We start from the raw sequence: 13,538 nt of genomic DNA on the forward strand, positions 1-13,538 counted from the left end.
CAGTCAGTTAAGTGTCTGACTCCGGTTCAGGTCACAAACTCACTTTCTCGAGTTTGAGCCCCACTTCGTGCTCTGTGCTGACAGCTCAGAGCCTGGAGCCTGCTTCGGATTCTGTGTCTCCCTCTCTCTCTCTCTGTCCCTCCCCTGCTCGCACTCTGTCTGTATCTCTCTCAAAGATAAATAAATAAATAAATAAATAAACAAACACCAACTAGATATCAGATATACATGGGTCAAATCAAGCCACTCAAAATACAAAAGTACATATACTGAAAACCATACATAAAATCTGTCAACAGAGTAGTAAATTCTCTTCACCTTAAAAGCAAAATTATAAAGTTGAGATGTGTAGATGTTTTCATACATTAATGTTTTAATAATTATTTTTGCAATTAGTGAAAACTCTTTTGCAAGTGAAATTTTTTAGTTTCTATTATCACATCAAACCTTAAGAAAGATTTATGATAATATAAATTTTAACAATGAGGCATCTTAAAAAAGCACAATCAACACATAACTACAGTGTTAAAATCTTTCACCGACAAAATAATGTGTGAATTACCAAAAGGTAGCTCTTACCTCTTTGTGTTTGTTCCTTGAATGTCAGTAAGCTTTAATCTATAAAAGGATCTACATTAAAGCTACAAAATAAAAACTAACTACATACATTCACAGCCATGCAGATAATCTAAAGTATTTCTTTTAAACTATTCAATACTATGTTAATCAGAAAGCCCATGGGGGAAAAAAAATAATAGGACATACAGAAACTCTTGTTTGGCTGTGCTTGTAGGAGATGTAGGAAAATCCTCCAGTCTACAGATGAAGATTCAAGAGAAAGCAGGAAAACAAAAAGGAAGCAAATAAACATTCATACATAAATTAGTTACAGTATGACCAATCATCTGGACTTTACTTATTTCCCACATTAAAATTTTTCCCTCACAGAAACTTTTCAACTTTTTAAGTTTCATTTCCCTTTAATTGAAATCAGAAATGAACAGCAAAGAATAAATTGAGAAAGTCTTAAAACTACTATAGTTTGGCAGTGAACAGTAACTTTTATTTTTCAAAAAAAAAAGTTGAGGCATCTTGCCTTTTTTTCCTAAAGGCAAGAAATATAGCTATATAATAATTCTTTTAAAAATCTCTTTTATAAATACTATGTACTAGTAAAAATACTAAATACTTTTGTAAGTCTAGAGGCTATTTGAAGCCCTTAAGAGATAACAGAGACAAAAGGTTCAGGAAGCTAGAGTAAATAAAACACCTGAGACAACTGAAGAAATTTGTTTTATTTGCTGCACTGGTTAAAGTAAACCATGGTACTTTAAATTTAGAGCCAGTAAAGGAATCCTGGAACTGAAGGTCTGTAATGACATTTAGCAGCAGCACAGGTTCAGACAACTCTTCTTGCGGACTGTAGGATTTTAAGCATTTTAGGCAAACACTTTTATCTCTCTGAATCTCAATTTATTGTTCTGTAAAGTGGGATAAAACCACCCCAGTTCACAGGACTGTGACTAGGATTAAATAAAATAATCTATGTGAGGCTCCTGGTTCACAGTAGCTACTTGTTAAGATTGCAATTACTACATCATAAGACCCCTTCTCCCACACTGAATGATCAGAAAAGATCTTGTCTGTCATAACTATTGGAATTTCCTGGTCTTTCTAGACTGCTTAGGAAATGCAATCTGGACCACTTAGGCAGCTATAATATAGAAATATACTCTTTGGTTCTTGATTTACAGATCCAAACTACTCCAGCAAGCCTTGTACATCCATTTCAAGAAATGTTCTCCAAGACCGTTATCACATTACCCATGTGTAAAATATGAATAGAACTGTAACTCATCAATATATGATTAATATTTAATTTTCATAAAGCTGAACAAAATCCTCTATTTAGTCAGTATTTAGCATGACAGATTTACTATAAGATGATAGAACATTAAGTAGTTATAATATTTAGAAAGAACAAATTCTCAAAATCTGACTTAAATTATCAAAGCATATTTTGTTGTTACAGCATAAAGCTGCTCCACTGAGAAGTTAAGAATTAAGGTATACTCCCAAGTGTATGAACAAAGTCAACACTTAAATATACTGATAATAGATTAATGATCTGAATATATTGTATATAAAGGTATCATTATCAGAACAATTCTGAACAGACCCAAAAGCAGAACTTATAAAGAAAAAGGTTAAGAGCAAAGAATCAAAAGAAAAGTGATATGGTATGGTATACCCACTATAAAAAGTTTACCTATATTATTACAAGAGTCTCATAGGCTTTCTAGTGTTAAATTCTTTAAGTGAAAAAAAATGGCAAGACACAGTTTTGAAATCCAGCACGAATTTGAGTGATAATTACTTAACATAAAATCAAGAGACAGTTTATATTCTTTGACTAAAATTTTGTTTTAACTATTTGAATCATGTGAGTTTTTGCAGGTTGTATGTCTAACTGAAATTTGTGTTGTAATCACTTTTTCTTGTTAGACATTCTTACAACGTACAAGGAGTCAGTTTTTTGGAGGGGTGGGGGTGAGGAGTAGCACACCAATTGTAAAATGGGAAAAAAGTATTTTTTTGAAAACATTTCATGCGGTGATATCCTTAATGACAAAAATCACAGTATCTGGGAACATTAATGTATATAAATCTCAAAACTCAGCAGGTATGGAATTCATCCAGTGAATTTTAAGTTTCCTATACTATAAAACTAAACAAGTTTAAGAATGAAAAAATGACACACTTACTGTATATTTGGTGTAATCCCTTCAAGCAGTACAATATTAACCCCACCAATATGAGCAGTGGCACATGTCTCAGTCATCTTTTGATGTAAAACATCTTAAATGTAAGAAAAAAGAATTATATGATTTCTGGAAATAATTATACTTTGTATTAAAATTGCATTTTATTGGGGCGCCTGGGTGGCGCAGTCGGTTAAACGTCCGACTTCAGCCAGGTCACGATCTCGCGGTCCGTGAGTTCGAGCCCCGCATCAGGCTCTGGGCTGATGGCTCGGAGCCTGGAGCCTGTTTCCGATTCTGTGTCTCCCTCTCTCTCTCTGCCCCTCCCCCGTTCATGCTCTGTCTCTCTCTGTCCCAAAAATAAATAAAAAACGTTGAAAAAAAAAATTTTTTTTAAATTGCATTTTATTCATATAATATGCTCAATGATGAGAGATAATTTAAAAGTTTCGGGGCGCCTGGGTGGCTTGGTCGGTTAAGCATCCGACTTCAGCTCAGGTCATGATCTCACGGTCCGTGGGTTCGAGCCCCGCATCGGGCTCTGTGCTGACAGCTCAGAGCCTGGAGCCTGCTTCAGATCCTGTGTCTCCCTCTCTCTGTGACCCTCCCCCGTTCATGCTCTGTCTCTCTCTGTCTCAAAAATAAATAAACGTTAAAAAAATAAAAATTAAAAAAAAAGTTTTATGTATAATAAAATTTAAATTACTTCAGAACTACTTTTAAAAACCTTTTAGTGAAGGTTTTTATTTTTTTCCTTTGAGAGCAAGAGAGCGTGAGCAGGGGAGGGGCAGAGGGAGAGGGACAGAGACGATCTTAAACAGCCTCCATGCCCAGTGTGGAGCACGACATGGGGCTCAATCTCATGACCATGAGATAATAATCTAGGCCAAAATGCTTAACTGACTGAGCCACCCAGGCACCTCAAAGTTTTTATTTCTATGTACTCATACATACATATTATATGTCAAAACTAGAAATAATGCTAAATACACAGTTCAATATGCCATTCGTGTATTAAAGAGCCTAATGGCTATTGATTTATTTATTTATAGATTTATTTTTTAAGCAGGCTCCAAGCCCAATGTGGGGCTTGAACTCACAATCCTGGGATCAAGAGTTGGATGCTCTACGGACTGAGTCAGCCAGGCACCCCTAGCCTTATGACATTTTAAGTCTCAGAAGTAATACTTAGTGCAGAAAACTTGGAAAATTAAAAAAGAATAGGAACAGAAACTATATAAACTGGCACTCTTGATCCATATAAATGGGAAAGTTCATTTTCTGAAAAAAAAAAAGAGAAGAAAAGAAAAAAAAGAAAAGTTGCCAACTAGAAATTTCGGAGAGATGGCATTGGCTTTTTTCAGAAGAGCAGGACTACAGTGTTAGGACATCGTCATACCTTTCATTTTTTCCTTAAGTGTAAAGCTGCCATGAATCCTCTTCAGCTCTGATTCCATTGTTAGCCCACCAATGTCTGCCTCCAGGTGTGTGCGGTTCACCATGCCAATCCCAAACACAATTAGAGTAACATGCTGAGGTTCAGAAGTTACCAAGCTACGTTTCCTCTGTGTCTTAGTCAAACTGTTATTGTCTTGTTCATTCTCAAACACAACTTTACATGTTGGCTCTGTAGGGCTCCGAACTCCTTTATAAATAAACAAAAACATACAGATTTAGCTATGAAAACTGTGACATGGAAGGACACTCCAAACATCATCTTACCTTTCTTCACATGCCAAACCAGCCCTCTTCTTCACCAAAATGATTTTTTAACGTTTTCAACAATTTCCAATCATCACATTGAAAATAAATAATAGAGTCAGATATTGGAAAGTAGGTATATCTCAATCTTTAAGACCATATTGTATCAGGGTAGAAAGGACGGGAAATGGGAAGGCAAATTATCTGACTGCCATTACTATTTTTTTTTCCATGGGTGATTGCCAGGTCTTTGGCATTTCAATGATCTACTTATAACATTGAGAAAGCACCTATCTGTTTAAGTATTATTGCTACTCTAAAAAGAAATTTTTTTAATATTAAAATATTCATTACCTGCTGGTCCAAATGTTTCTGAAGATTTTTCCAATATTCCTGTTGGATCAGAGATAAGTGAATAGAAGTTAAGTAATTTATACATATTCTGCCAGCACTCAGCCGAAGGCTCACTTTGTTCTGACACTGTGATTGAATCGGAGTCATCCATATGAATAGTCATATGGTCCACCACATCTTTTGAACCTTTCCTGGACACTTTGGAAGTTCTTCTTTCAGATCTTCCTAACGAATTTTTGTTTCGAGATTCCTTTTTGTTATTTTCATTGTTGGTCCGTTTGTTCTTTGCATTGTTTACTCTATTGCCACCATTCAGACTTCCTCTAGAACTGCGGCTGAAGTCAGATGAGCGAAAATCCCGATGTTTTCTGGTTTTGAAGGTGGGTGTTGGGGAAGCTGATCCAGCTGTGTATCTGCTAAGTTTAATGTCGGTCTGAGTCGCTTTGATGTCATCTATCATGGTACTAAATTGATGAATAAGACGAACCAAAGCCATATCTACATGCTGGCTTATTGACTGACAAGAAATTGTAAAGTTGCAGTGAAAGGTATTATAATAACGCTTGTTGAGATCATGAAAAGAAAGAGCACTGGTAGAGTTCTGAGGGGTGCAAACGGACTTTTCCATTACAACAGCACTGATGCTAAAGGTTTCCAACATTAATGCTGGTTTGAACTCAAGTGGAGGAAGATTCACATGACCTTGCCTAAAAATGGAGGAAAAAAAAGAAAAAAATGGCAAGGTTTTATTTCCTTTTTTCCAGAGCTGTACAATCTTTATTAGTTTATTAGCAAAAAATCTCCAAGGTAAAACACGTTATAAGCCATTTAGATAATTTTAAGCAAGAGCTCAAGTTATTATTCACTAGGCCAATTTTTTATAAGTTGGAAAATTCGTCTTCTCCCTTGATCTTATTCCACAACTGACTAGTTAAAATCAAATTTATGTTAATTATTTCAGTGAAGTAATAAAACCTTTTTTCTTACCAATGTGATAATGCACCCCAATGGTATTGGAATTTAAAGTTAATTATAGGTCGATTAGGGTACCTCCCTTAGCCAACCTCTCTCCACCTCTGTTAAATATATTATTTACATATTTAATCTCATTTCATTTAATTTTTTTTAAATTTTTATTTATTTTTGAGAGAGAGAGAGAGACAGAGCGTGAGCAGGGGAGGGGCAGAGACAGAGGGAGACACAGAATCAGAAGAAGGCTCTAGACTCTGAGCTGTCAGCACAGAGCCCAACGCAGGGCTCAAACCCACAAACCGTGAGATCATGACCTGAGCTGAAGTCAGACACTTAACCGACTGAGCCACCCAGGTGTCCCTCCCCACTAATGTTAATAATCATTAAGGTCACTTAGTGGTGCTTCAGCTTGCACAGTCATTGTTATGGTACCACTCTACTGCGAAAAGCAAGGACTGTCCTATATTTAATAGAAAAGACAATGCAATTTCCATATTCCTGTGTCATTAGAAAATCCTCAGATATCTAGACCTGAAACAAAATTTAAGAAAGCTATATTTTTCTATTAATAAATTTCCATAGGGGTACCTGGGTGGCTCAGTTGGTTAAGCGTCCAACTTCAGCTCAGGTCATAATCTAGCGGTTTGTGAGTTCGAGCCCTGCATCGGGCTCAGTGCTGACAGCTTAGAACCTGGAGCCTGCTTCAGATTCTGTGTCTCCATCTCTCTCTGCCCTTCCCCCACTCACGCTTTCTCTCTCTCTCTCTCAAAAATAAACACTAAAAAAAAAAAAAAAATCTAAAAGAAAATTTCATAAAAATGTTTAAACTGATTTTGTCAAATTATTTAAAATTTTAAATAGAATATTTCATATGGAAAACATTTTTCATTTAGTCATATGTTGGATACATGGGCATTTTGCTTTTTTTAGTGCATTTTACTTTTAATTTACCACCCTGCAAAAACACAAATTGGATCAAACCAAGAATGTTGCAAAACTTGTCACAAATGCCATGTGTGTCCATATTCTATGATTCCTATATCCATTAGCGAGACCCACTCAAAGTAAAATTCCAAGTTCACAAAAGATTAGTCAAATCTTTAGTGAGCATAATATTTCCTATTCAAGCAGTAAAGAAATTGAAGAAACTATCTCTGATAATATAAAGAATGAAAGTAAAAGGTAGTTCTTAACTTTCACCATGCTACATTCAGCATTCTTATGTATTTGTTTTCAATGGCTATACTTTAAATATAACTTCTACTCTGTATCTAATAGAAAATACTAAAAGTCTACGCAAAGTTAGTAATAATTGTAAGTAAAATATATAAAATTACAATGTATAAGACCATAAAAATCAACTACTGCAATAGTAAACACATTCTGAGTACATATACAGCAAATGTACTTTGGCTAACCCACATACATGTGTTAACATGGTACAAAACTACGCCTAAAAATAGGCCTCCTCATCTATAAAATCAACAGGTTATTAAAATAAGTCTGTTTTTGACAAGTGGAAATTACCTTCTCATTATTAAGATATTAAAAATAGTTTCTCATTAGCACAGAGGAAAACAAAGTTAAAAAAAAAGGTATTATAACCTATATACAAAATTTTACACAAAAAGATCAATAACACAAGACACCTTCTTGCTCTTTTGCCTTTTCTCTCTTTGGCTGTGTCTGAATCCACAATATCTGCTCTAAGGCAGTCCAAAGTCCCTGAAAATGAAAGGTGTTCTCCAAAGTACATTCGGTAGCAGAGTGGCATTGCATCCTGTGACTGAATCCCTGTATGACTCAGAAGAGGTTTAAAAACAACCTGGAAGACATAACACATTCATTAATTAGCTTAACTTATAATCCATCATTTACTGTGGCTTTTTTCTTATCCTAACTGAATACATATATTATTACCACAGTGTGAAGCAAAAAAAGGCGGGGGGTGGGGGGGAACTTGTACAAAAAATGTTAAGCTCTAATTTTACTTAAAACTTAACAGTATTTTTGAGCACCTCTTGTGTGCCACTCATTTTCAAGTTAATCACAAGGAAGAACATTTCTCCATCCTGCCTGAGTGTCTGAAAGTACAAGAAAAATAAAATTGTGAACTAGTTTAAATTATTCTACTTCCTGTTTTTAAAAATGGCATGTATACTGTGTTTCCATAAAAATGTGGTATATTAGAATAGCTTATCAACATCTTATGTTAATATAAAAATGTTTCATATGTTATATTATGAATATCTGACCTATTTTTAAATGGTATCACTTGGTTATAACAGTCATTTAATATTTATTTCCTGACAAAAAACTTCCTTTATATTTTAAGTACTACACATGCTTATAGAAATACATCACTCTGATTAAATGTCTTGTTAACTTATGTTGTAGTCATGAAGAGCTAACTCAAACAGAAGCAACTAATTTGTTTAGTAGTTGATTACTATAATCAATTTACTTATTCTCTGTTGCATGGTTCCTTTCCCTCCTTCCACATCTAAAATATAGGTGCTATCTATGGGGCGCCTGGGTGGCTCAGTTGGTTAAGCATCTGACTTCAGCTCATGGGTTCAAGCCCCATGAGTCCCTGAAAATGGGACTCAGTTCATGGGTTCAAGCCCCACATCAGGCTGACAGCTGACAGGTCAGAGCCTGGAGCTGGCTTCAGATTGTGACTCCCTTTCTTTCTGCCCCTCCCCCACCTCCATTCACGTGTGCTCTCTCTCTCTCAAAAATAAACATTAATTTTTTAAGTAAAATAAAATATAGGTGCTACCCAGTGCTTTCCATGGCCCTCCCCTAACCCTTTCAACTGTACACTCTCCTTTAGTGATCTTTTCCTGAAAGTTAAATATTATTATTAAAATGGACAAGTGCAATTTATGTATTAAGACTCAAGTCTACATGTTCAATTACCTCTAGGACATCTCATTTGTTTGTGCTTGGGAAGAAAGGCTACTCTTCTAAGGACTAAAGAACTAGAACAGAGAATTCAAACAGTTCTACTGTAGATTGGAACTTTGGGGATAAATTTCTTCTCCCTTTTATACTTGCTTGGGATATTCTTTCTTGCCTTTACTCTTGGATTTGCTCGTTCATTCTAATGGAAAAACTCTACCCTCTTCAAGGTTCAAACCACCCTCTTTCCTAATCTTTGTCATTTATTTATGGCTCCATACCTATCAAAAACTTTGATTCCAGAAACTTTGATTATTTTCTCCTGTTTCTTTTCAATCCCAATTTATAATCCTGAATGACTTCTTTGACCATGAAGATAACTCAACCAACACTTCAGTACAGAGTTATATGACTTCCTTTTCCCCTATAATCTTGCTTAATTTCATTTCACCAACTTCCTAGATTGTTTATTATATCTTATCACTACATTTTTCTTGTTATATCTGCTTTGGATCAATGATCTTCTACTCCTATAGCTGAGTTGCTAGGAACAATGAGAGGAGATGATATAATTGCATTCATTGCTACCCTAACACTAACCTAAACTCCTAACCAGGCCCTCAGCACTATCTGACAATCTTTTTAGGGTGTCTGTTTGGTAAGCTCTCTTCCATATTCACTCCAACGTTTACACACATCTAAATTACCTTACAGAGTTTTTTACCATATTATTTAATATTTATGTTTCTAGTAGATTTTAGAGTCTCTAAAACAATATAGTTATCTCTAAAAATATGTATTGAATACTAATAAATACAATTAATGTATTCTATAGGCCAAAACAACAACAAAATTATTTCTTTTCCCACTCTCCATTAAAAAAGAAAATGAAGACCCTAAAAACTACTCTAATGTACTGGAGAAGTAAATCTCAGGAAAATTTTAAAGTGCCTGACACATTTCTTAACATAAATTACCTTCTACTGTAAGAGAAAACTGAAGCTACCAATTTGCAAACTTACCTGTATAGCTGTGAACTGTCTTTATTGCCTTCTCAGTTTCTCAGAGGAAATTCTCAGAGGAAAAAAGTATTTTTTTATGTCTAAAACATCTCTCTCTATAAATGACTGTAAATTCCAACACTCCTCATCCCTCTCTGAATCTTGCTCTATCAGTTTACCCTTCTTTTTTCTTCTTCTGATCAGGACCTTCCTAATTCCTCCTAAGTATCTAACTATGCTTGAGTCTCTCTCATCCTGAAAAAATAACACCTCTCAATAGCCACGGTCCCACTCGCCTACTTGCTTTGTAATCATTCAAACCAAAAGAGTCAAAGGGTTTTGCTGTCCACTCCTATCTTTAATCAATTAAATAAAGACCTCCAGAATATTTACCATCACTTTATCAAAGTCACAACCATCAATGTTAAAAGCCTCATTTACCACTGCATGAACTATTTCAATAACTCATTTTTTTCACCTATAGTTCTCTACTTCAATCCATTAACACATTGCTACCATACAATATTTCTTCTACATGTACAGTTCTAGTCACTTTATTCCTTGCTTTAAAATCTTCAGTGCCTCCCAACTGCTCACTCAATAAAGTCTTAACATAGCACTTAATATAGCCTTCTATATGACGTGGTTAAATTTAGCTTTCTAGTCATGTGTTTTAGTCAATTTGTATCTCCAAATAACAAAGATGTTACTGTATGAGACTAATAACTATATACCACTCTTCTGTTTAATGAACATCTACAAGTGCTAAATTTGCATTTATAATTAACCCATGTACTTTTAAAAGGTTCCTCCTTTTTTTGCATGAAGGCTTTAGGCAGAGAAACACAGAAAAAAAGATTTGCCCTAGAATTTCCAAGGTGCACATGACTTGGTGGTTCCAGCTGCTAAGTACCACCTAATGAGGGATACTATAATTATGGAAAAAGAGACTGGCTCACCTGTGCATCAGCAAGCTGCACAGCAGGAAACCCTTGGTTGGCTTCTTCTACACCTGCCACATCATCCTGACTAGTGCTATGCTGAGAATGCGTTCCATCCAAAGTATTCTGGTCGCTAGATAAGACAGTGTTGAAATCTGAAGCTGAGGGTATCGTAGGAAGATTGGGTGCAACACCTAACAGAGTAAATGTTCAAAAATAAAACTTAAGTTGTGAGGAAATAAAAACAACTTAAAGGGCACAGCAAAGTAAACTTATGAAGTCTGTATTATAGTAGTATTATCAGACCATCTTAATTGAATGAAGGAAAAAAAAAACAGCACTTTTAGGTTATTTTAGAGGCATGATTTACTAATAAAAATGAAATCAAACTATAATTTCAGAAAATATTAGTCTTCCTCATACATGAAGTCTGTATTAGAACCAGTCAGTCCAAAGTACAGAATTTTATGGCTAGAATATCTTTGAAAAGCATTTGATACTCCCTCAGCTTTGCACTGAGGCGCAGTCATAGATAGCAGTAGGATAAAAGCAATGGGTGTCACAGAGTCCCACATACAAATTTCTTCCCAACTATGCTTTCCTGAGGCAAAAGAAAAATAAAATGACACTATTTCTTTTCCTATGTACTCCCTTTACCCTTTAGCTCCCCAGGCAAAAGACCCACGCATGATAAAGAGGAAATGTTCTTTTCTGGTTTTCTTAAAATTTCAACTGCACAGTAGTGAGACTAGTTTTAGAAAAGTACTGAGAGCTGGTGCAAGCATCATCCTTCTCTCTTCTTCAACCAAGAGCCAATGCTAAGAACTGGAATGTAGTCATAATTAGAATCGGTTCCAGGTTCAAAAGTGCGCCACACACCAGCAAAAACAAAACAAACAAACAAAAAAACCAAAAACTAAAGTCATGTTTCAACCACATTTCATAATTTCCTATTTTCTATATGAACAGAATTTGTTAGCAATGCAAATTGCTGTTACATGGATTAACTTCAGCTGCCCTCTGTAACTAGGACCAAAGCCTATTTCACTGCCTTTAAAATTTTTTTTTTACAAGAAAATAATACATGCATCTAATAAATTTGGGAAAACACCCCCAAAAAAGAAAAAAAGTAGAAAATGAAGGGTGGCACCTCTTCTGTTTCTGGAGATAGCCACCAATATTTCTTTGTGAATTCCCTGCCAGTCTTCTTACTATTTACACACACTCTTTTAAAATTAACAAACTGCCAGGGTGTCTGGGTGGCTCACAAGCATCTGACTTTTGATCTTGGTTCAGGTCATGATCTCATGGTTCGTGAGTTCAAGCCCTCCATCGGTCTCTGTATTGACAGCATGGAGCCTGCTTGGGATTCTCTCTCTCTGCCTCTCTTCCTGCCCCCCCCCCCCCCCAACTCATGCACATGCACACATGCTCTCTCTCTGTCACTCTCAGAATAAATAAAATTTAAAAATAAATAAATTAAAATAAAATAAAATAAAATAAAATAAAATAAATTGCCCTCGTTTCCTCCTCAAGGGCAAGAATCATATTTTAATTCCTCTTAGTACTCGTTTAGATTTTAATTAAATATTTTAATTAAATACTTAATTACTAAAAAGAGTAAAAGAATGCTAGTTATTATTTCTCTGAGGAACGTGAATAAACTAAAAATATTTTTCTGTATTGTAGGTACATTATGCCATATACTTTGCATGTTTTCATTTACTGCCTTTTGGTATTTAGAAAATTAAACCAGCCACATTAACTGGACATTTTAAACTCTTTAAATTATATACAATCTCACATTTGACATATTTGTCTTTCCACAAGAACACCAAGTGACTGCTTACGATTCTCTCAACTTGATATTAACAAAGACATTTCATACATGGGAAAATTTCAACTAAACACTATTAAACATTTCAGATTTTTTGACTATTCCCTGAAAAACAGGATTTTGCTAAAATTTATGTATGCACCTTAGACAGTTAAGCAAAATAACACGTAGCTCAATACCTGTTGGAAGGCTGTTATGTGCAGACTTTGTAACAGGAGATTCCTGTACCACACTTCCACGATTACCAACAGCATTTGACATCCAATTATAGAAACTCACAGAAGACGGCTCAGATAGCAAGGGATGTTCGGATAACATATCAGTGGCCATTGTATTTCCTGAAAATAAAGTTTTATTGTTTATTATTTATGTATTACTTACATACTAAGGAAGCATAAAATATGATTTATGTAATTAATTTTTAAAAGTCAGGTTAAATTGTCTTTTGCAGATGTTTTCAAACTCACTGCATGATGTTGGTATTTAGATATTAAGGCATTAATAAATACCTTATTTTTAATATAACAAGAAGAAATGCACCGCTAGCTGGTTTTGACATACCATGACTAGGTTGACAGTAATGTCAAATGCTGCAATTTAGAAATACAAATTAAAGGCATGAAGACACCAAAAGTTACAAAGAGAAGAGTTTCCCAAAATATTTTTTCAAAGATTTCTATGTGTCATACATAGATAGATTAGTTATGCAACCAAAGTATAAATCAAAATAAACTTAAGTCCTGTTTGTTTTTAATTCTTGCATAGAAGTAAACTTATAATTGTCTAAACTAAGGATGTACCTGTTCTTGTTAGGGAGCTGCTTTTTACAGCTGCACTACTTCTTTGAGGGGTCCCTTCCAGGAGGTTGTGCAGGCTTGGGAAGCTTCCAGTCAGATAGCTGAGTAGGCTCTCCTTCCTTGGACTCTCCTTAACTGGCATCCCAGCACGTCCAACATGTACTGGAGAATCTGTGGCAGTGTCTCCACTGGTATAGCTCAAAGAATGATATGGGTGAATGCCCTGCAAAAGGAACAACACAGGGCTCTTTCTTTCTTATGTATATAAC

The 13,538-nt window shown here is 35.1% G+C and overlaps 1 protein-coding gene across 9 annotated transcripts in view; it reads right to left on the reverse strand.

The window, feature by feature from the left end:
* The window catches only part of BLTP1 (bridge-like lipid transfer protein family member 1), a 214,936-nt gene that overhangs the window by 75,874 nt on the left and 125,524 nt on the right, over positions 1 to 13,538 (reverse strand). For 8 of the 9 annotated variants that reach the window (XM_053901272.1, XM_053901274.1, XM_053901275.1 and 5 more), the window contains 8 exons: positions 13,273 to 13,492; positions 12,652 to 12,810; positions 10,654 to 10,829; positions 7,439 to 7,614; positions 4,818 to 5,524; positions 4,162 to 4,407; positions 2,766 to 2,859; positions 766 to 816 (listed from right to left, as the gene is read on the reverse strand). In XM_053901272.1, coding sequence (XP_053757247.1) covers positions 766 to 816; positions 2,766 to 2,859; positions 4,162 to 4,407; positions 4,818 to 5,524; positions 7,439 to 7,614; positions 10,654 to 10,829; positions 12,652 to 12,810; positions 13,273 to 13,492 — 1,829 coding nt within the window. The remainder of the gene's footprint in view (positions 1 to 765; positions 817 to 2,765; positions 2,860 to 4,161; positions 4,408 to 4,817; positions 5,525 to 7,438; positions 7,615 to 10,653; positions 10,830 to 12,651; positions 12,811 to 13,272; positions 13,493 to 13,538) is intronic. The other variant, XM_053901273.1, reaches the window with a different exon arrangement.

The sequence above is a fragment of the Panthera pardus genome, unplaced genomic scaffold, assembly GCF_024362965.1.
Source record: "Panthera pardus isolate Hobbes unplaced genomic scaffold, ASM2436296v1 HiC_scaffold_13, whole genome shotgun sequence".
NCBI classification, from domain to species: Eukaryota; Metazoa; Chordata; class Mammalia; order Carnivora; family Felidae; genus Panthera; species Panthera pardus.